Below are 23358 nucleotides of genomic sequence, written 5' to 3' on the forward strand. Positions count from 1 at the left end.
GAGGGGAGGGAAGCTGAAGAGGAGCTTTGGCTGTGGATCATCCTGAAGCAGTGATGCATTTTCCCTTTTCCTACCTCATCAGCCAGAAGAGCATTTTGTCATTGCCCTGCAGGGTTGCCCATGGGTGTTCACCCACAAAAAACAAAAGGGGAGAGTCTCCATCCTGACACACCTGCCAAGAGCCAGCGCTGCAACCTTGCCTCTCTGAACCTTCGTGCACAGCGGGCATTTGCCAGGTCTCATTTGTGGATGAACAAGGTGGCTGGGCTCACAAGCTGGAGGTGCCCTGTCAGGAAAGGGCAGCAGGTCTCTGGCTCAGTGCTGCCTTTCCTTTGCCCTTCTCTGTCACAATCCCTGCAAAGAGATGGATTGCTATTTCCTTTTGGGAGCTATCATCCTCCTTGTTGCTTTTCTGAGATGCAGGCACCCAGCTCAGATGTGGTTTATTTCCCTGTAATGCAATTTTCCAGCTTGCTTCTTCTGGGTGCTGCTCTGCCCAGCTGTTTCTAGGCAGCTTTCTTTGTTGGTTTGCTTGTCTTCTCCCACCCCCGCCACTGGTTTTCTCTATCAGCATCTCCCATGCTCCATCTGCCCCTTGGCAACTGTTGCTGGCAGTGGTGGCTCCTGCACTGCCATCTATCTGCTTTGCAGTGGCCAGGCCATACCTGCACCGTATTCCACAACAAATCCTGCCATTCCTTTGCATAGGCAAGCAAAGACGCAGTAGCATACTTCTGTCAGGAAGTGCCTCCACTTCTGGCAGGAAAAGGACCTGGGAATTTGGTGTGACTGAAGAAAATGGAGGGAGAAATAGGGTATAATGGAGTAGGGATGGCAGAAAACTCTGGGGAATTGCCTGTTGCACCTCTGAGTCAGAGGAACTTTATTGAATAAGGGGGCCTTAGAGCAGGGGCATGAAAGAATTATTGGGGTTGGGGGGGAAAGAAAAAAAGGTAAATATTTTCCTGAGGGCTCAGCTCCCTGCACCACATCCCTGCAGAACTAAATATGCTCCAGTGCTAGAACAAGAGCAGGATGAAGTGTGACCGTAACAAAATTAAGTATTTGTGGCTGTGATTCATCTGGTGCTGATCTCTGCTCTCTGAAAGCTTCCTAGATTGAGCCCTTTTGGGAAATTAGGCAACCAGCATGTTTCTCTGTCCTGCCTAAACTTTACTGGAGGCAGGCATGGAGTTTCCCAGCCCAGCATGCAGCAGAGGCATCCCTCAGAAACTTCATTTCTCCCACCCTCCTGCTGTCTTGTCTCCTGGTCTCTTCAGTTGTTGCTCTCTTTGCCTACAGAACCATCCACCTGTCAGCACACACACCTGCACCGAGCGCAGCTGGGACTCGGCCTCCCTGAAAGCCACTACTGATATCCACGTAATTAATAACCACTGCTTTCTGGACTAGGAGATCTTTTTTTCAATGAGTTGCAACATATAATGATGCTTGTAGGGAACAGACTGCTGAGCATCTCATGCCAAAAGAAGCCAAATCTTCCTATTTATGACATGGTCAGATCAATACGTAACTCCATTGCAGGCAAATTTGGCAAATGGCGAATGGCTTCAGCCTGTGGGGTATGAGCTGAAATGAGCTGAAATCTGTAATGAAGTAACAGAAGTCATAATGGTCCCATCGAGTCTCCTGTAACTTTTATAGGTTTGGGACCGTCAATCTGCTCCCTGGAGAGGACCTGGTTTCCCTGCAATGGGCTAATGCAGGTGGAGGTGGGGAAGAACCAAACCATGAGATTGTTCCTTTGGCCCTTACGCAGCTGCTCACGGAGTAGGGACAGGAGCTGTGGCACCACTGTCCTCCCAGTATCACCGTAGTGATGGGTGATGTGATGTGACCAGTTCACAGCAGCACTTCATTTGCGGAAAAAGAGGAAGGTTAAATGTTTTCATAGTGTCTTCAAAACCCTTCAAATCCCTCTAACCCAAGTACCTTCACAGAACAGTGTTTTCTACTTTCCCTTACAGAAAGGTTTTTGTTAATATTTGAGCAATGAAGAAAACATAGCAGCTGTTAGCATCATTTTCCTCTTGAAGGAAATCTGCTCTTGAAGCAGATTGTCCTTAGGTAAAACAAAACACAATTAAGATACTAGCAAGGTCAGTTATATTAGACAATCCATATCCTCATAATGCAGGTATTTCCTTCAACGTCTGTCACCAGCATCAAATCTCCAACCACAGCAAGATAATTGGCAGCCTTGTTCTAGGGGGAAGATGAAATGACTTGTGTTGCCACCAAAACCAGCCTGGATTTTGTTTAAGTGCTGGAGCCTGGGGGTGGTATCGCTCATCTAGCTGTATTGCTGGAGAGTCATGTATCAAGGACAGGCTTCTGAGGCAGCTTCTGTCTCTCTCCTATTTACTGCTCCATTAATTACAAACCAGATGTCAGGGCAAGATTTAAAAGTCAACTTTATTTGAAATCCGGCAATATAAAAACTCAACCACAACCATTTCTTTTTGTGGTGGGGAGAGGAAACATGAAGGAGAGAAATGCTCTTTAATCCTTTGCTTATAGTTCTTTTCTATTTTATTTTTAACTCTTATTTAAGTTGTGGTTATTTTTTTCTTTTACTAAGTGGCAAAAGGGATTTCTCTTTTTCTTTCTGTCAGCTCAGCCCCCAGAAGAAGAGTTTTTAGGGTTTTCTCTGAGAACCAGACCTCACTCACCCAAGACCTTCTCTCTGCCAGCTGGCATTTCTGTCATACATTCCTCTTGCTGTTTATGCCCCAAGACTGTTCAGAAACATAAATGCAGCTGCCCACTTGCTTGACAATGTGTCATTCGTGGACCATTGAGGTGCAGACCTCCTCTTCAGTGTCTGCACTCCAGGTGTCCAGGAGCTGCTGGAGACATGGCTGGGGCTGAAAGCAATGGGATCCCTGCCTCACAGGTAGAAATGTCAGTCCCTGGACAGCTGGGATGTACAAGGACCTGGGCGATGAGCTTCTAGTGCCAAACTCTGGAGCATCCTGGGCAATCAGATGGAGCATCCTCCAGAGTCACACAATCATGGAATCGATTATGTTGAAAAAGACCTTTAAGAGTTCAACCATTAACCCAGCACTGACAAGCCCACCACTAAACCATGTCCCTAAAAGAAGGCACCAACAGGGAAAGGTATCTAGAGGAATCTGAAGATTGTCCTCACTTTGGAAGGTCCCCAAAAGGTTGGCCCAGCCATCACTGATTCTGATTGCTGAATCTTGACAAGGTTGAATGGGGCCCTCAGGCTTATTTCAGCAGCAAAGTTATGAATAAGGTACAAGTCCCTTCACACAAAATGAGAAACTTTGGCAGAAAGGGGGGCAGAGCAGTGGTGCTGTACTACTCTTGCTTCCATTCCCTAGCACACCAACATTCAGCCTCATCCAGAGAGGAGGGAATGGACTGAGGAAGCAAAAGATGTCAGAGGAGGAACTGGCTCCTTTCGTTTTCACCCTGCCAGTTCCCCACTAGCTACTGCATTTTTCCACTAGAAGTTTGATTTCCTATTTACTGCGGGATTAACCCTTTGGTTAATCTCAGGTCATACAAGGATGACTCTCATGTAAGCAGCCAATGCTGAATCAAGGCCAACCTGATTTTAGCAGACTGTGGAGAACACAGCGTAAGGACAGAAGCAACAACATCGTTCAGCTCCTTGCTTAGAAAAGCTTTGACCTTAAATAAAGTTCCCCTGTAGTATCATGTCCAGGAGGGTGAGGTGCTGTACTCTCAGCTATGTGATGGGACTAATGGAATGTAATAAGAGAGAGTAAAAAAAAAATCCAGCAAATTTACAGAGGATTTGGGGGGGTGTCCACAAAACTGTTAGCTATTCTTATAAATTACCTGAATTTTCTAATTGTAAAATTTCTGGTAGGAGTAAAGGATTATGGCAAGAAGATAAACCCATGTAACAGTTTGGAAAGCTTAGAAGCTGTGAGAGTCAGGTGTAATGCCAGTCACTACGGTTACATTCTCTTGTAAATGTGGGATGGAGGGGAAATAATCCATAATCACAGAATAATGACCCTTCCGAGTGGGAGCCAGGGCACTGGGAGTCAGCACTGGCACAGAGACAGCCTGGGACAACCAGTATGTTTATTGAGAGAAATGAGTCACAAGGTGGCTGAACTGACTTGAATCCACCAATTTTGCTGGGGTTTTTTGTCTGACATCTGTGGGCACTGGCACATGCTGCAGCAAGACCAAGCACGGAATGATGGGTTCTACAGCTAGGTCCCACCTTAGAAACTGATCATAAACTAGAGGCAAGTTTAGAAAGCTACAAGAGGGCTGTGCTGGAGGGCACTGTGAGCAAAGGGGAGGCACAGACGGGCCCCAAATCACAGGGAAGAGCCAAGAAGGGACAGCAGGAGGGACAGCAGCTGAGGAGATGGAGCAGCAATTCCATGTCTGTGACTGTAGGCTACTCCCCAAGCCTTCCCATGATGTCTGGGCCACGTCAGATGATGACACTGGGGGCCTGGAGAAACTCCCTGATGCAACTCCAGCCTATGGCTTTTACTGGAAAAATGTTTGGAGTTTCAGCACTCAGTACACCTGCTTTCCAACTGGCACTCTACCTCCCACTACTCCTGTGTAGGAAAAGGCATTGTTGGATTCCTCACCTCCTAGGACTAGGAACTGAACTGGACATTCCAGAACCGGACATTCCTACTACAAACTATTTTTGCAATGTGGCAAAAGCAAATGAAAGGTTAATGGGAACATTACAAGGAGAAACTGAAAGAACTATTTCCATATTGCTTTGAGGAACAGTTGATCTGTAACGAGAGATCCAGTTATTCAGTGAGAAATGTAGCTGGGAAGTCCAGCTACAAAGGTAAAAAATGTTGGGCAAAAATCAAGCAGCCAGTGGAGTGACCTAACTGCATGAAAGCATGGCTCATTGGTCCCAATTACAGTGGTTTGTACTAACAAAAGGTGATCTCTAGCCTGCAGAGTCTATAATCTAATCTGAGATTCAGTGCAACCATGAAAATGGAGGAAAATGGGAGAGTAATGTAAAACATGATTAAGACTTTGCTAAGCAAATATAATCAGAGCACTTACACAGAGAAGTGGTTGAGTGTTTTGAGCAGGTGGGGCGAGTTCTGGTCTTGCATGAGGGCTTCATACCTTTCTTCCACTTCTGGAAAGCCCCTCGAACCAGAGGTGCTGTTTCTCCCTTTCTCCTGGTGCTGTCTACTTCCTCCGGCCAGGCGATGTTTCCAGCAGGGTGAGTCCGACCGTCCTACTGTGGCAAGGGCTGTCTGTCCCTGGGCAGGAATGGAGCGAGCCTTTAGCGCGGTCATTTCCAATGGCACGCCATCCCGTGTGTACCGCGGGCAGCAGGTCTGCGGGCGGGACAGCACCGTCCTGCCCCCAAACCCAGGCTCGGGCTCATGGGCGGTCCAACAGGAGATGCTGGTACCGTGCCGTGGGGCCGGAGGGGCTGTTGAGACCCCGCTGCTAGCGCGCTTCATTCTCCTGAAAAGGCGATCAGTGCTTTAGCAAACACGACTGCTGCCGTGCTCCAGGGGCGCACCAGCTGCCACCAGGCTCATGGCACCCTTGAACGGGCCGGGAGGTGCATCGGGGCGGGGTGAGGGGAGGCTCGGGCACTTTTGCACTTTGCTGTACCACACCTCAGTCTTGCCTCCCCCGGGCTCGGGAGGCTGCCCGCGGGTGAGGCTGCCGAGGAACCAGTCATGGCCACTACGCAGAGCCGTGATTTAGCATTTTATGCGGCGGTGGCAGCCCTGATCTTGCATTGGGAGCGCGCCGCAATATCGGAGTTTTCTGGCTACTTCTGGGAAAACTCCTGATGTGGCTGTGCAGAAGGACGGGGTCAGTTCCCAGCTCTGGCTCCCTTCAGCAGAAGGGCGTGCGGGGCGGTCCGTGCGGCTCCGGCGGCGGATGAAGGCACCGGCACGAACACCCACGACAGACGCTCCTGCCCGAGCCCCGTCCGGCGCCTCGGCCGACGGGCAGAGCCCGTGACCCAGCTCGGGGTCTCCCCCATCTCGGAGCCATTCCCGGCCCCACATCTCACCCAGTCCCGCAGGGCGTCGCGGTGTGCACTCTCCGAGACACCCCGCCCGTCCCCGCAGCCCGAGCGCGGCCGCCCCGGCGGCGGAACCCCGGCCCGCTCCGGCCACCGCCCCTCGCCGCCAGCGCCGGCCCCAACTCCTCATTGGCCGCGGCCGCCGGAGGGCGGATGACGCCCGGGCGGGAGCGGGTGCCGGGGGTATAAAGGCCGGGCGGGCTGGCGGTGCCGTGCTCCCGCTGCCCCGCGATGCCGCGCGGCTTCCTCGTCAAGCGCAGCCGGCGCCCCGGCGGCTCCTACCGGGCGCGCCCGAGGGAGCGGGACCGGGACCCTCCGCCCGCCCCGCCGCCCCCGCCGCCCGCTGGCGGGGACAGCCCCGCCGCTAGACAGGTAGAGGAGGAGAAGGGAGCCGTCGCCGCTTGCCCCGCGACGTGGCCCCCCGGCGGCGGCTGTGGCAGCTCCGGGCTTACCCCGCCGGAGGGTCCGGCCGCCTGGGGGGCGACGGGGCCGTGCAGCGCGGCGGGGCCGCGGGCGGCTCTCTTCGAGCGGTGTCTCAGCTCCCCCGCCTCCGCCGAGTCCTTCCCCCTAGCCGCGTCCTTCCCGCCCGCCGAGAAGCTGCTGCTGCAGCCGCGGACGCCGCTGCCCGCCCCGCTTCTGCCGTCGGTGCCCGCGCTGAAGCGGCCGTCTCGGGCCAAGGCGCCGGCCAAGAAGGGCAAGGCCACGCGGAAGCTGAGCTTCGCCGACGAGGTGACCACCTCGCCTGTGCTGGGGCTGCGCATCAAAGAGGAGGGGCCCGAGGGCCGGCCGGGGCCGCCGCCGGGGCGCACGCCGCTGGGCGAGTTCATCTGCCAGCTGTGCAAGGAGCAGTACGCGGACCCGCTGGCGCTGGCCCAGCACCGCTGCTCCCGCATCGTGCGCGTCGAGTACCGCTGTCCCGAGTGCCACAAGATCTTCAGTTGTCCCGCCAACCTGGCCTCGCACCGCCGCTGGCACAAGCCACGTCCCGGCCCCAGCACCGAAGGCGCCGCCTCCGCCCCGCCGGGCAAGGAGAACAGCCCCGAGCGGCGGCCCCGCGGCCCCGCCGCACCCCAGCCACCGCCGCCGACTCGTCAGCACCGCGGCGGCGCGGACAGCGCCGGCGGCGCTCCGGCCGCCCCCGGCTCCGGCCCCGGCCTAGCTCACCGCGGTGCTCCCGGTCCGGGTGGCGGCCCCGGCGGGGAGGCGTTCGCCTGCCCCTGCTGCCAAAAGCGGTTCCGGCGGCAGGCTTACCTCCGCAAGCACCTGGGCACCCACGGGGCAGCGCGGCCTGCCGCCTTCGGCCCGCCGGAGCGCGGGCCCCTCACCTTCGCCTGCCACCTCTGCGGCGCCCGCTTTCCCTCGGCGGACATCAGGGACAAGCACCGGCTGTGGCACGCCGTGCGGGAGGAGCTGCTGCTGCCGCCGCCGCCCGCCGGGGTGCCCGAGAGCGGCGCGGCGGGCGGCGAGCGGCAGGGCTTCCCTTGCAAGCACTGCCCCGCCACCTTCTTCAGCGCGCCCGGGCTGGCGCGGCACGCCAGCAAGTGCCACCCGCCGGAGAGCAGGCAGGTCCTGCTGCTCCAGGTGCCCGTCCGGCCGGGCTGCTAGGCCCGCGGCCGCCCCGGTGGGACTGCTCCGAGAGCCCGGGCTAGCCGAGCGAGCCCTGGCCACGCTGTAATTCCTATGGAAAGTCGCGGCTCTCACGGCTACGACGTCGGAGGAGCCGCCCGGTGACTCCCGCCCGCCTTCCCCGGCCGGTGGGTAGCGACGCGGGCACGGCGGCGTGTTCAGCCCACGGGCGGCACTGCCGGCAGCGCTCTCGCCGAGCCCCGCGATGGAGGGAGCGCCGCGCAGCCCCCCTGACACCGGGGCGGCCGCCGGCACGGCCCCGGGCTGGTGGCAGCAGGCGAGGAGCCCCGCCAGCGTCTGCCGGGAGGCGAGCAATGCCGAGGCGTCGGGTGGCGGTCCACCGCCAGTACATCTTCCGTAGCGACGGATAGAAGTTCAGCTGTATATAGGGTATCTAAAGAGAGGAATTATTTTTCGTGAGAAAAGGAGCCTGATCTAGTGACCTTGTTTTAATAGCCTTAGCCCCCGAGCTTCAACATTCGTGAGGTGTTTTGTTTGCTGTACTCTGTACTAAGATAGCCGAGAAGGTAAATGTTCATACTGTCAGTGTCAAGTCATATAATAGCTAGCAAAACGTATGGGAAATTAATCGTGCTGTCTGCTTAATTGAAATACGAGGTGTTAATCTTCTATGGCTTCTCCTGCTTACTCTGTGTCTCTGTACTCTAGCAACCGTGAGGTAGGCAAAACACACATCTCTGGCAGCTGGCCGTTCCAAAAGCTGCTCCGCTCTGTTAGTGGCTTGTTAGTGCGGCACCGACAGTAGCCAGAAGGGCAGTTCAGTCTCACCAGGCTGGGCAGCGTGTGGCTCTGCCAGCCCCTGCATCGCAGGCAGGCGAAAAGGACCCTGTGTGCGGCTCGCCTTTTCAGCCGGCCTCCAACCCCTCTCCTGTGAGCTGCGCTTTCGATGTGAGCTCCTCCGAGTCTTGTGAACAGCTGAAATTAGGACATGAAGCAGTCTTTAGACATGTTCCTAAAGCGCAGGTGACAGGCTACCTTCCTTCTCCCTAATGACACCTACTTTTAGCAAAGCGACCCGCGGTGTGTATTCTCCTGGCTTTGACAGTGCTCTGGCCAAATGCTTTGAAATGCTTTGAATTTACCAGCTACTGACACCTCAGCCAGTATTTGTTTGTTTATTTATTTACTTATTTAATTTCTCCATGAGTGCTTGTTTCTAAATGTGATTGCAGATGAGGCTAAAAATAAGGGCAAGAAAATTCAATAAAAGATTTAAAACAAAGCTCATGCCTTTCTTGAATTCAGCAGGGCAAAGTGGGTCAGCTGGTGATTTCTGAAGAACCAAATTGATCCCAGTCGTAGTCTTTGTTCTAACACTCTCTCAAATGAGCACACAAAATATTTCAACCTCTTGATTAGCATCATCTAAAGCAATTATTTCTGTAGTTTCATATTTTGCTACACACAACAAAAGATGTATCATGCCCAAAGGCTGCAAGCAAGCGGTAAGTGATTTATGTTAAATGTGCTTCACGGACTTTGTCATTTTAGTTCCAGAACCTGGACAAATGAGTGAATACAATATAACCTAATGCAGCCAAGATTTGGTTTCTGACAAAGGAGGCTAAACTTGCAACTCACTAATATGCCAAAAATAAAGCATGTTATTTTAAGCTGTGCATTTTTCCATCGTTTGTTGGCAAAAGAGACTTAGGTAAAAATGCCTGTTTATACAATTAAATGAGTTTGCCCCTGGAGAAAGTCACTATGCTTTTTTTTTTAAAATCATGGTTCCTCTTTCTCCCCTTGTGTAGTCCAAGATGAAGGGCTCCAGACCACACAAACGTGGTGATTATTAACTGCTCCAACAATTAGCACTTGAACAACCAGCCTGCAGGAGGGAACGGCCTGTGCTTTGTATTACCTGCAGAGCTACGTGCAATGTATCTGCTAGATCTGGGGGAAAGCTTTCAGTTGTGCATTCTTGCAAAATTGTGTGTACTTTTTAATACAAATGAAAACTGTGTATTGCATTTAACTGGTCCATGTGCATGTAATACACAATTCTTCTATAAACTGGACTAAGAATCTAATCAGTGAGGTGAATGACTAATATACAAAAGGTGGTAAGAATAATTTTATTGGATTATTAAATAGCATGTCTTCTCTTCAACCATTACAAATTTGTAGATACTACATGAATGACAATACATAATTTCTTTTTTAATTGTTGCCCGTATGATATATTTACACATGCAGTTAGTACCGATGCCATGCTACATTTTGTTAACAGCATTTTGTTGTTTACTAGATTCAAAATGTGAGCATTTCATTTTCTGTAGGAAAATACCTCTAGGTGGGTGGAACTCGTGTACTAATCTGCGCTCAGAAGGTTGAAATTATTAACATTTCAGGCCAGGCTCCCGGAGCATGTTCCCTTTTCTTCCTTAGTACCCATCATCACAGCAATGAATTTCTATCAGGAAAGTGTTTGTTTTAAATTTTTTTTTAATGTAAGACAAAAGAATATACATCTAGATGGAGCAGCCTAATGATAACGGCTAAAACTCATGAAACTCAATGGCATTTACTGTCGATACCACTTGGAAAAGCAAACATTATAAAAATATTTGGAAGCCAAGCATAAGTAGGATTTCAGCACAGTGATTTTTTTTTCTGGCATAGATTATCTGCAGAGTTATGAAATGATAACATCGCTTTATGATGAAAGAGTTGGTGCTATGAGCGAATTATTTCATTTGGATTCTGTAATGCTTGAAAGGCCATGGAACTATTTTATTCTCAACATAAATAATCTGTACACATCTTGTGACATTAACATTGTGACATCTGACAAAGACTTTACAAATGCAACTTCAATTTAAAATTGTACATTCATTTTCAAATTGTACATATTTCTTTCTTTCTTACACAGAAAATTGCAATGGGGCACAATAAATATACTGTAATCCAACTGCAGTCTCCAATTCCATACTGACTCAAGATCAACCAGAGTTAAAACCCAAAGTTAATCATCCATGATCATCCAAGAAAGTAAAAGGTGCAGGATACAAACTGCACTGCAGAGAAAAAAAAGGCAAACTGGAGTTTGATAAAAAAACCAAAGCTAAGATATTAAAGTAAAATTCCAGTGTCACTGTTTAAAATAAACATACAGAAAAGGAGTATGCAGGGCATGGGCGCACACACATGAGACACATTATCCTTGCATGAAAGGTGTGAGCAGTAAAAAAACCCGAAAGGCGGTGAGTCACTGCGAGGAGGGTGGCCAGTTGCTGTTCACTAGAAAGCTGCAGGCGTCTTGCCACTTAGGACTTGTTGGCTGAGCCAGAGGAGCGGCGCAGTTTCATGGACATGCGGCTCTTGCTAGTCCGAGGAGACATTGGAGAGGCTAAGTCTGTTCCATCCACCTGTGCTGTTGCTGCTGCTGGAGTTTCTCCCAGCTGAGTCTCTGGGCAGAAGCCTGCAGAGGACAGCAAGAACCAGACGAGTCAGTGCTGCCTTCTGCATTTGCAGCACAGGATCTCTTAGCAAGGAGCAGAGAGGAATTTCAGTGCTGCTGTCACTGCCACAGCATCTCCTAGCCCTTTACCAGCTGTGGTTGATGATATTGCTCATGGAATTAGCAAATGCTACAAATCTACCTCTAGAGAAAAGATGACTCCAGAAACCACTGAGCTATGGGACTGCAGAACCCCCTCGGCTCTGAGCAACTGAGGCAGCACTGAAGTGGGAAACGTTCTCCCGCTAACCAGGAAAACAAACAGCTCCAGTTCCCTTGCAGGGATGGGGAATCATTAGTCAAACCACAACCCAGAAGAATCCAGTCTTTAATGAGAACACGAAGGTTAACAGCTCATTGCACATGAAGAGAGCTCTAGGAATGCTGCTGAAGAGGTGGAGTGAATTGGGGGCCAACTGAGAGAGCAAAACATCTTCTCCCATCCCAACTTTAGTTGGTGCTTCAAAAGACAAATTTCTACAGGGCCCACAAGGCAGAAGCTTGAACAGATTGTACTAAGTGGATGCACTATACGTTAACGTTTCTTTGTAAAAGGAACAAGATGAATTTGAGACAATGATGTGTAATTCATTAGCCCAGTGAGCTACACTCCAGTGGCCCCAGAGTCCTCATTGCAAGGGGACAAGGCTCTTTCCTACAAACAGCCTGTCTCCAAATCTTCTTCCACAGAAGTACAAAAGGAAAAGGAGAAAATATGAAATCAAAATTACATTCTCCTTCCCATAACACAGAAAATTAATACTATGAATTCCCATCCATAAAACTAAACTGCATTTTCATTAGCCATTTACAGAAACTGACAGTGTGATTGAACTCAACTACCTCAGTTGACTCTGAAGGCTTCTGACCCATATAAATTAGAGACAGAAGCCTAGTCCTGCAGGTGTCAATGGGGAAACCCCTGTGGACTGAAGTAAGCCAGAAATCACTTGCTATTTCTTCCACATCATGCTATTAACTGGTAATTTTTTTAAAATAATAATGCAATAATCAGAACTGAAGGTCTCTCTGCCTCAGTATACGTTTCACATACAAAGGGTGCAAAAGTCATTCAAACCTGGTCATGATTTATTTTGAAAAAGTCCTCTAAAATCGAATGAGGTCATAAGGTAAGAAGTCTAGGAGCACATTTAAAAGATTGTTATAAACCTGTGGTATTTAGCAACCTGGCTGTTTTCCTCACCTGGTCCCTCACCTGCCTGCTCCAGAGCAACAGCATGGTACTTTCTATCTTCAAACTGACACGACCCATCAGAGTGACAGGGGAGAGAAAGGGCTGTTATTTGTTCCCCAGCTGGTGACAGTAATTTTGTTCATGAACTAGGTACTTCACTGCCAAACAATCTGGAAAAGCATGATAATGCCTGACTCACTGCGCCTTATAGAAAAAGGCAAGCAGGGAAACATGCATTTGCATTTTCTGAAATTCTATCTTGTTCTGATTTTACAAGAAATTAAAGCATTTCAAATGGTGGAAATTAGAGAATAGAAAATAACCGTTGTTGTTTTGCACAGCATACCATTCACAGCTAGCGTGAAAGACCTTCCGTTTCAAGCCTTTGCCCTTTACCTTGATGTGGCCAATGCTTTCTAGTGGAGGTTTTGGAAGGAGAAGAAATATCACAGCATTTCTTTCTTTGTTGAGAATGAAGAAGTGATGAGGAAGGAGGAGTGGAAAGAAGTGAGGAAGGGGGAGGAGAAAAGATAAAAGATAACAGGTGTGAGACATGAGACACGAACCGCAGAGATTGAAGGGTATTAACAGATGAGCACAGAAAACGGAATTTCGAATTTCATTATGCAATTGCTGCTCATGCTACAGGTTAAAGAGAGTGATGAGTTAGTTATGTGCAATGAAGCAACAGCTCTGAAATCCAGCATCATACTTACCAACTAAGCATTACAAGAAAAAAAAGGAAGGGAGAGAGAAAGAAAAGAATTCTATAACATTATCCAGATCCAGCAACCTTATTAATAGCAACTGAGATACATCCTAAACACTGTCTGAAATGCTTGCTTAACATCTGTGAAAACAGCTAAATACTCACACACATACACACAGTTGAGAAGGAAAAACAAATGGCAACTTGATATATGGCTTCTGCTCCCCAGCTGTTTCACCAAATATTTTAAAATTATAGCCAGTCTTAACATGAGACTCCTGAAATCATGTAAAGAAGAAAAAGCAGCTAGTTTTAAGCTAGTTAGTCTGCATTGAAGGGTTAAACCCTAGTGTGAAATTTTATCATGTGTTGTTGGATAAAGAAAACCTCAGTCTGCCCTATTATTTCAATTAAAGTATTATTCCAGTCGTACCTTAAAATTTTGTTTCTGATTCCTGCAGACAAAAGCACAAATCCACATTTAACCACATTTTTTTACAGAAACTTAGAGCCATTGAAGAACAGAAGTCATGTAAAGTGATTTTCACATCTGAACATACCACACCAGAAGAGTGAAGAATAACACTACTTAAAATATATTTAAAGTCTGACAGAAATTAACAGATTAATTAGTAACTAAATTTCTTTGGATTTTAGATAAGCATATATATACATACATACGCTCATACACACATGTGGATATTAAACATGGTATATAAAAATTTTGCAGGTTTTGCTTCCGCTTCAGAGTTTTAAAATTTTCACTCTAAAATGCTATTATCTTTATCTCTCTCCACAATTGTCCTGGTTCTGGTCAGGACAGGGTTAATTTTTGCAGTAGCCAGGAGGAGGTATGGCTGGGACCTGGAGGTTATTCTGTACCACCTTGTGTCATTTTCTGGGGAAGGGCTCACTTCTGGGTCAGTGCAGTGTGGTGCAGGAAGTGGTTGGGTATTACTGGGAGGGGTGTTTGCTTCCTACATCAAATGGTTCACTTCTTTCTTGTACCCTCTGTCATTAGCACTGTTGTTGTTACTGTATGTTTTCTCATCTCATTGCTGTTTCCAGTAAAGATAGTTCTTATCTCTCGAGCTTTACCTTTTATGCCTCCAATTCTCCTCTCCAGCCTGCTGAGGGGAAGGGGAGTGGGAGTGATGGAGCAGCACATGGTTTGGAGTGGTTTCAGTGGGAACACTGAATCGGAGAATACCATTCCTAAAACACAACAGCCTTCTTTGGTGCCCAGTGTGAGGCACAAAGGGTTGAGATAACAACAGATCTGCCCACAGTGAGTTGAAAACAAATTTTATCTAATCTTATTTGATTTGTTGTATTAGATCTAGATCTACTGGTCACAGTGTTGCTTGGTCTGCTCATGTGGGTGCGGTACCTAACCCTGTGCATGTTTCTGTATATGCACTATGTGCTCATAGAGCAGGGAGAGGAATCAGGATTGCTTTGTTGCTGCGCTATGGGGTATCAGTTCATGACATGGTAAGATAAAGGGCAATGAGGGTAATTTGGGATGTGTATTCAGCATTGCTCTCCTATCCTTACTCAGGCACTAGCTCTGGGAGTCCATTAACAATCAAACCCAGTCTGTGGGAAGAACAGGGGGGATGACTTTCCCCAGCTTTTCACCTCCTTTTTCTCCTTCAGACCTGTTAAAACAGCTTTTGAGAATTTAGAATTCCTGCTGGATGTTAAGGAAAGCATGTTCTGGTTGCTAAGTCTGCCATATCTCCTCAGTGCAGTCTACACCGTGTTTAGAGTAGGTCAGGAGTCAGAGATTTCTAGGGAGGTCATTCAGAGATCTGCCCTGAGGGTGGATAGTCATGAGTGGATGGAACTTGGAGAAAATGTCCCCAGTTTTGGGGGAAAATTCTTTGCTCCAATGGTTTGGCAGTTCACCTGCATGACCCTGATAAAGTGACAGAATATTTGCAAGGAGAATACTGTGGCAGCTCCAAAGAGGAGCAATACAGAAGAAGTGTGTGCATCTACATGATGTACTTTTACAGGCAACTTCTCTACCCGGGCAGTGATGTCTTGCCATAGTTCAGTCGCTCAGATGGTTTCCTTTTGCACTGCCAATCGCTCTTTTTCCATCGTTCTAGCCACCCCACAGAGCATTTGCCACCATCCATGAGTCAGTGTAGAGGCAGAATGCTGGCCATTCCTCTTGTTCAGTGACATGTGAAGCCAGCTGGATGGCTTTCAGCTCTGCACCCTGACTTGATCCACCTTGTCCCTCAATATCTTCTGTGACTCGCCATGTAGGACTCCATACATCACCCTTCCATTTTCGATGTATCCCTACAAAATGCTAGGAACCATCAATGAAGAGAGTGTATCCTTTTTCATTTTCTGGTAGCTGATAATATGGGGGGGTTGGAGTTGGGCTACTGAAGAACACTGCAACAATGGACAGGTGGATCAGGTTGCCAAGATTAAAGTGTCTCAGGTGGATCTGGACTGGCAACATAAGGGTGAATTATTTCTGACTTGGTGGGCCCATAACACCTCAGGTCATGGGCTTGTGATTGAGTGGTGGACACTATATCCTAGGTTATCCGTAACTGTGAAACATGCACTGCAATCAGCCAGGCTAAATGGGTAAAGCCTCTTTGGTGTGGGGGACGATGGTTGAAATATAAATGTGATGAGGCCTGGCAGATTGATTACATCGTACTCCCACAAATCTGCCTAGGCAAGCGCCATGTGCTGACAATGGTGGAGGCAACCACTGGATGGCTGGAGACGCACCCTGTGCCTCATATCACTGGCCAGAACACCATCCTTGAAGAACAGCTAATGTGGTGACATAGCACCCCCAAAAGAATTGAGTTCGACAATGAGACTCATTTCAAAAATATCCTCATCGACACCTGGGCCAGCATGATATTGAATGGGTACATCACATTCTGTATCCTGCGCCAGTCTCTGGGAAAATGAAACAGTACAATGGACTATTAAAAACCACATTGAAAGCAACGGGTGGTGTGACCTTCAAACACTGGGATCTGCCTTCAGCACAGGCCCCCTGGTTAGTTAACACTAGAGGATCTACCTTGCTGGCCCTGCCCAATCAAAACCTCCCTGTACCTCCCTGTGGAGCACATGAGAAATGTGTTAGGGAAGACAGTTTGGATTAGTCCTGCCTCAAGCAAAGGCAAACCCATCCATGGGATTGTTTTTGCTCAAGGACCTGGGTGCACTTGATGGGTGATGCAGTGGAACAGGGAAACACAATGTGTACCTCCAGGGAGTTTGATTTTTGGGTTAGAACAGTCTGTAATATTGAATTGTACAAAAGTGGTTGCTGAATGACACTGCCACCGTATGCCAGAACCACCATGGACAATGAGTATGAACTGCACCAATTGTGAGCTCCTGGTGCAGCTTGCTTATTTGACAAGTGACAAATACCACCTGACAGCACACCAGCCCTCCTGCCCTGGAAGATATCTAGGACAGATTGAACCCACAGTCATTGACTAATGGAAGTCAACAGACACCTTGGAGGGATGGTCATTGACTATGGAAATGATACTCATGCTTACGCATATAGCTGGAAGGTGTAGGATCTGTGTATCAGCAAAGGATGATGGAGATGGTATAGAGTAAGGGGTGAAAAATGTCCTGGTTCTGGCCAGGACAGGGTTGATTTTTGCAGTAGCCAGAAGGGGGCATAGCCAGGACACATAGGTTATTCTAGATGACTTTTTCCAGGTATGGGGGAAGGGCTCGCTTCCAGATCAGTGTAGCATGGCAGAGGGAACAGTCGGGTATTGTTAGAGATGGGGTATGTCTGTGCCCCATGTGAATTGTTTGCCTCTTTCTTGTACCTTCTGCTGCTGTTCATTTTCTTATCTCATTGCTGTTTCCAGTAAATTGTTGTTATCTCATCCCATGCCTTTTATGACTCCAGTTCTCCTCTCCAGCCCACCGAGGAGAGGGAGAGGGGGAGTGATCAAGTGGCACATGGTTTGGAGTGGTTTCTGTGGGAACACTGAATTGGAAAATACCATTCTCAAACCACAACAACAAAATACTTAGTTATCTAAAATATAAACATAGGGTTATATATGAAGGCTTTATGGACAAATGATGTGAAGCCAGAAAGTTCTATTAAAAAAATAAAATAGATATCTGTGGATTCTTAAGAGGCTGAAAAACATTAGGAAGTGATCCGTATTTTTCTCCTCTTAGGTTTGACAAGGGACAAATACCATAGTCTGATGAGCTATGATATTTTGGGGCCATAATGCAAAGCTACTTCAATTGCTTCTAAACTAGGAGGTGGGTCAACAAAGTTGAAATGCGACATTTTTCACACTCCATTTGAAAAATTTTAGAATCTTTTAATGATAGTATGTCGGTTATTTGACTCAGAAATTAACTATTTAAAATGGAATCCTAACTATACAAAGATTAAATTAGAAGTGAGGTGAGATGGAGGAATCTGGAGGTATCATAACATATGCACTGCCATGACTAATCTCGCTCATCAGTGCTGACTTTCCAAGGTGAAAAATTCACCAAGGAGAAGCCTGACAGGTTGCTGCATGGTAAAACTACTCTAAGCACTTCCAGCTTTATCACACATTGTTGTCTCGATCAGTGCAGTCCTGAGTGCTGTCTCTGAAAATGACCACAGAGTAAAATACAATTTGTGCATGTTGGTAAATTTTGATGGTCTTCTAAGATACTTCACCACGTCCCATCTGACCTTCAGGAAGAGGGCAATTATTTTTGTACAGCTTATGCCCTTCACCACTCTTACAAATTTCAGTCCAAATCTGGCCAGGTTGTCTGTCATGCTCAGCAGCTTTGCTAGAGTCAAGTCAATCAAGTCTCTCACTAATTTTGTGAAATGAGGAAAGGAAGTGAGAGCAGATTTAGAAAGACTGCAAAAGCAGCTGCAAAGCAAGGCAAAAAGGTGAGGAAGAGATGGTCTAAAGGCCTGAGAGACCAGAACTGGGTAGAAGAGAAAGAACTAAGAGGCATGAGAAAGAACACAGCAAAAAAGATTAAGTTTATGGCAAAACAGCAGCCAAGTCCAAGGCCAGTGAATAATACTCTTCAGAACCTAGACTGAACCATGTGTGTTAGGTAAGCCTATTTCCCTCTGTCAGCCTACAGTGAAACCCACTGGCAAAATTCCCAGTCTTTCCACTACAGAAATTCAGGCAGAGCTAAGAGAGCTTACCATTCCTACCAACTACTGTCCTACCTCAGTCTGCAGGAGGTGGTGGTGCTAGAGGTTGCAGTTTGCTTATGTATCCTGTTAATCAGTGCTACAGAATTTATTTTGCCCTATACTTTATAACAAAAATTGAAGTAATTACACAAGGCAAATGTCACAAGAAAATAAAGTCAAAAATTCAGAAACTAGGAAAAGTCAGGATTAAAATTTAGTTTTGTCCCCTTGTGTGTATGCATGGGATGCTCTTTAATTGAACAATCCTACTCTTTTTTTTTTCAGTAGATCTATTTCATTAAACGTAGGAAGTTGATCTGTTTGGGTTTCTAGCAGTCCACACCGAATTTACTGTCTCAAAATGCTGAGTGGACCTTCACCCAAGTAGTTGACTTTAGGACAATAGTTCAGAAATGCTTCAGCTGTTCCAATACGAATTCTGTGGAAAATGTCAGTAAGTTTTGAGCTTTTGCTCTGATTTGGAATAAAAAAAAGGCCTTCTTAAGTTTGGACTGGAGAAGAGATAATGAGAAATTCTTCCAACCCTGCCAGGCACAGAACCCTCACTTCTGTATTTCAGCTCCACTTCCAATCACAAACCACCACCACCAAGTGTTACTCAGATCCTTCTACAGTGACAAAAGCACCATCATTCTCATCTGTGAAGGGGTAGTACAGGGACAAAAGGATTATTAGTTTCACCATTTTGCACCAAGGAAGCAGCGGAAGAAAATGCAAGCTGTTGAACTTGATCTTTAATTGTGCAATGCTAAAGCATCATTACCTCTACATTCTCCTGCTTCCCTGCCTGTATGGTGGCAACCCCACTTACTTTGGGAGTGGGGCAGCAGAACTGTTCTGAATGCAGGCTTGAAAATACAGGGATGATTGTTGGGGCCAAAAAGCCTGATGCTTTTGTCACAAGGAAAATACTATGATTAATGTAGAAGGGCCTCTTCTTTAGAAAATTTACTGTAAAAAGGTACTAGTCTTAGTAGGAAGAAAGGGAACAAAAGAAGACAGAAAAAACAAACCCAAGACATTTTAAAGATCAGAATCTTAGCATCATGAGGTCAATATGTTCTTCAATATAATTGAGCTTATCATTGACAGTTCCCTCAACCTATTCTGGTGTCACAGAGATCTGGTTCACTCAATATCTGCATAGGACGAGTTACTCTATTTAGCAGAGTATTTGCAGTTACTCAATTTAACAGGAACAGCACAAGGTAAAAAACACAGAGGCAACTGAATTGCATTCTGTGATTAAGTACAGGTAAATCTCAATTTCTTTAAATGTACACATTCACTACATTGGTCAGGTTCCCAAACATGGGAAGGTAGATTTGTCAGAAGCAAACTAAGCTTCTAGATAAAACAGCAGCTGCCACAATCACATTGTACTGAACGGTAGTCACAGAAAAAAGGAACAGCCTTTGCTGATGTCTGAGCCTTTGATAAAATAAGTCCATCTGAGAAAATACAGTTTGTTACTGAATGGCATGTTCTCTATTTGCTCTAATTCTCATAGCTCAAATGAAAAAAAAAGGCCAATGGGTCACAACAACAACATCAAAATGATAACACCTGGTGATGGGCTGTAGCAGCCTCATAGTTTCTAAGACCTACCTCAGATGAAAAAAGGTATAGAATATTTTATAAAATTAAACATATTCAGCAGTTGTAATCTTGGAGATCATGATACAATAAAAGAATTAAGTCTGTAATATCTAAAATGTAGATTTTTTTTTTCTTAGTCTCTTCTGGTCAATTATTTTTTATTAAAAGAAGCCCCATAAATAAATGAAATATTTTGTATTTAAAAAAAATGTAAAGTATTCTTAGAAGTTGGCTAGAAATTTTCAGATGACATGGACACATCTGGTAGGAAGCTTGCACAGTTTTGTCTGAGTCATCTTGAGGGTGATGAATGCATGTGGGTTCCCAGGCAGGACTACAGGACCACTCCTATGTGTAATCCTGGCATGGTTCAGTGCTCTGTACCTCCTTCAAGAAATTCACCTGTTGCAGGGGCCCTGGAAATTTAGGGGTATCTATTTTTTAACAGCACTGCTGGTGGACTCTTCTTGTGATCATTGGTCCATCAGAAATGTGGGTCATCTGCAGCAACGTAGCTCACAGATCTGCCTCTGCTAGAACTGGAAACCAGTGGTTTCCAGGCTAACCCCAAGCCCTGGGGTAACCTTTCTGGCAGGTGACTGCAGTGTTATTTTATACCTGCCTCAGGCTTTAGAATTTGTGCCCTCTAGAATCAGCTTGGAGGCAGATGGCTCCGTGCTACTCCAGGCACTCTGTCTGGAGCTCAGTATCAGAGTTCCAGGAGCCCCAGATGGAACAGGTGCCAGAGCACCTCCAGCTTCCCCGGGCTGAAATGAAAGCTGAGAGTCAGGCAGATGTGGGGCCAGGTTGAATCTGATGCTGGGTCACACTGTGCTGGCATGTCTGTCCTAGGAAGCTGCTGGCTGCTCCTGACACTGATGTCTCGGTCAGTTCCACTGCACAATGCAAGGTCCAGAAGAATGTGGCTCCCAGGACAGGACATCGTGTTTCATGGTATGCAGACACACATGCAAGTGTGCAGATGTGAAACATATCACAAGCTCCTATTAATGAGATTCCTACAGAAAATTTATTAACTTTGATAGAAAGGTTAAGTTAAAATCAAGTTTCTAAAAAATCATAACCTCATTTCAGATCATGCTAGAAAATACCAAATTTAAAAGAATACAAGAATTGCCACTGTAGAGCAGTGTACTCTGGTGCACCAAACTAGCACAGAAAAGCAGCTTTGCTTCACCCTGAAAAAATGAGTTAGAGGAAGAGGGCAGAACGACTTGGCTTGGAATGAGACTTCTGAAAATGAATAGACAGAACTTCTACAAGTGCACTAGAATATAGAATATATACTATACAAAAAAGCCATACAAAAATGTCTGGTGCTGAATATTCACTAGGTCCATTAGGCAGGAAATGTGGCAAGGACTGGTATCCCTGGTTATTGTTTTTAATGTTTATTTGTTTTTAATGTTTATTTGTTTTTAATGTTTCTAGTTACAGATTTTTCATATTCAAATGTTTTCATACTTTAAATTATGTAACTAATTTTTATACTGCTTTAGTTAAATTACTTACTTTTAATTTTGTTTTCCTTTGGTCTCAGCTATTTCCACTAGCATAATTATACCACTTACTATACTTTGAAACTGCACCTCATTTCTAGTTATTGTTTATACTTTAAAGTAAAGGAGCCTCAACATTTTAACATCTCTCAGTCTTCTTTCTGTAGTCCTATAATAATTCTTGTATAATTTAGAATTGATTTCTGTATATAATTTTGGAATTGAAAAACAAATTTTCAGATAACAACTTGCCAAATTATTCTTACAAAATTTATTTAATTTAGATTTACAGTTTTTCCATGGAAGCACTTTGATTATCATTAAATAAGGTTTTTCTGAACAGGGAATTTCAAGTGTTACACATTTTTCTTCTCCATCTCTCCTAGGTTATCACTGCAGAATGTCTTACAACATGAATGAAAGACAGTACAGGGTACAAAACACACCACTGCCATCCAGTACTACTTGTTCATGCTGAGAAACAAAGGCCAACACAATAAAGTGTTACTCATTCAACAACTGTCTCTATCATTAGTTACCTTAATCCCAGAACCAGTGTTAGTGCTTCATGCAGACCTGAGGTTAGTAAAAGACTAAAACTTTTAGATGATGTAGTGGTCATTTTTCAATCAGTGTGAAATTCTTTTTAGTGTGAACAAGGGCAACAAGGAAAGTTTGCATACAATTTGGTTACAAGCTTAGTGCTCTAGTAAAAGTAAGAGGAACAAAGGGTTTTTTTGGACACTTTGTCTTACCTTCAGATAAACAGAACTGATATTTAATGATCTAAAAAGAGGGGAAATAAAATAATGAAATAATCATAAGGAGTTCAAGAAATGTCAGAACAGGAAGGCCTTGAGTTACTCATTTTCTTTTACCGATTTTCTTATTAGTAACAAAAAATGCAGTATCCTCTTATAAAACAGGTATTTTACTGGAAAGTAAAAATTACCTTAAAACCAACTTTGTGACTAATAACCTGGGAACAAAATTAAGATTGCGAGGCTCATATTTTCAGTTTAAAACCTTACATTCTAAACATGTAGCGAGCCTTGAAACTTTCTTATGAGGACGGTGTACCTAAAATGTTTCTACCTGAACTAGCCTAAATGCAAGAGTACCAACGTTTCCATGCAGATTTTATACAGGGGATTGTGATAAAATTTGCTGCAAAAATACAGGATCCGGTTGCTATATTAAAGCATCTTGCCAAATCTTAATGCCAAGCATTGGCTCATGATGCCAGAAAATAGAATAAGGATTTAAAGTCAACTTTGCCCACATTCTCAAGCATGTATGTTCTTTCCAACTAATGGTAACTCTTCATGATGTGCAAAGGTCTGAATTTTTAGTCTTTATAAGTAAGGATACTGCATTTCAAGCAAGATTGTATAAGAACTGTTTGTTATTTCTTACCCGTCTCTGAGGGCAAATGGTGATAAGGTGCTGGACAGAAAACCTGAGCAGCAAAATCTTCAAATGTCGTAGGCTCTAGATGATGTTGAACAATTGTTTGCAGGTATCGTGCTCTCTCCTCATAACTGATTTAGCCAAGAATTAAGGATGAATTTATACCATGTACTGTAACTGCTAAATATCAGTATCTAGTAATTCAGAATTCTTGTTTTTGTTAAATATATATCATGCATTTCAGCAACTGTACACAGTTATTTTTAATTCTTTACATGACTGTGATATTGTCTGATGCATTGACATAATATTAAGTGTAAGATAAACATGATTAATGTAAACCTTTTGATTCAACTGTACTTTTTTTCATGTCTGATGCAAAATTTCCTGAAATTGTTTACAAACAACAGCAACTTAAATACTCTCTTAAGTAACTAATTTGCCTGTACTCTGGTCACAACTAAATATAAAAACATTTCAATTTTTAGGAGGTGTAGCATGAAACATACCTT

General features: G+C 45.7%; 2 protein-coding genes across 17 annotated transcripts in view; one reads left to right on the forward strand and one right to left on the reverse strand.

Moving 5' to 3' along the window:
- The first annotated feature begins 6230 nt into the window (after positions 1-6230).
- INSM2 (INSM transcriptional repressor 2) lies at positions 6231-10307 on the forward strand. Its single transcript, XM_042046990.1, has one exon. The coding sequence runs from the start codon at positions 6311-6313 to the stop codon at positions 7682-7684; it is 1374 nt and encodes a 457-aa protein (XP_041902924.1). The 5' UTR covers positions 6231-6310; the 3' UTR covers positions 7685-10307.
- Positions 9786-23358, reverse strand: part of RALGAPA1 (Ral GTPase activating protein catalytic subunit alpha 1) — a 139125-nt gene continuing 125552 nt past the window's right edge. For 8 of the 16 annotated variants that reach the window (XM_042046974.1, XM_042046979.1, XM_042046980.1 and 5 more), the window contains 3 exons: positions 22853-22977; positions 12731-12845; positions 9786-11150 (listed from right to left, as the gene is read on the reverse strand). In XM_042046974.1, the coding sequence (XP_041902908.1) occupies positions 11054-11150; positions 12731-12845; positions 22853-22977 (337 nt within the window). In that variant the 3' untranslated portion in view covers positions 9786-11053. Of the gene's footprint in view, positions 11151-12730; positions 12846-19815; positions 20936-22191; positions 22223-22396; positions 22400-22852; positions 22978-23358 lie in introns of those variants that run through there. The other 8 variants (XM_042046976.1, XM_042046985.1, XM_042046987.1 and 5 more) reach the window with 5 other exon arrangements.

Source organism: Corvus kubaryi, unplaced genomic scaffold, assembly GCF_017639235.1.
Source record: "Corvus kubaryi isolate FWS band 111438036 unplaced genomic scaffold, C.kubaryi_AGA036_p1.0 66, whole genome shotgun sequence".
Classification (NCBI taxonomy): domain Eukaryota; kingdom Metazoa; phylum Chordata; class Aves; order Passeriformes; family Corvidae; genus Corvus; species Corvus kubaryi.

Excerpts from the sequence above, each read along its gene's own strand:
- INSM2 (XM_042046990.1), top strand. The coding sequence starts at position 6,311 with ATGCCGCGCGGCTTCCTCGTCAAGCGCAGCCGGCGCCCCGGCGGCTCC.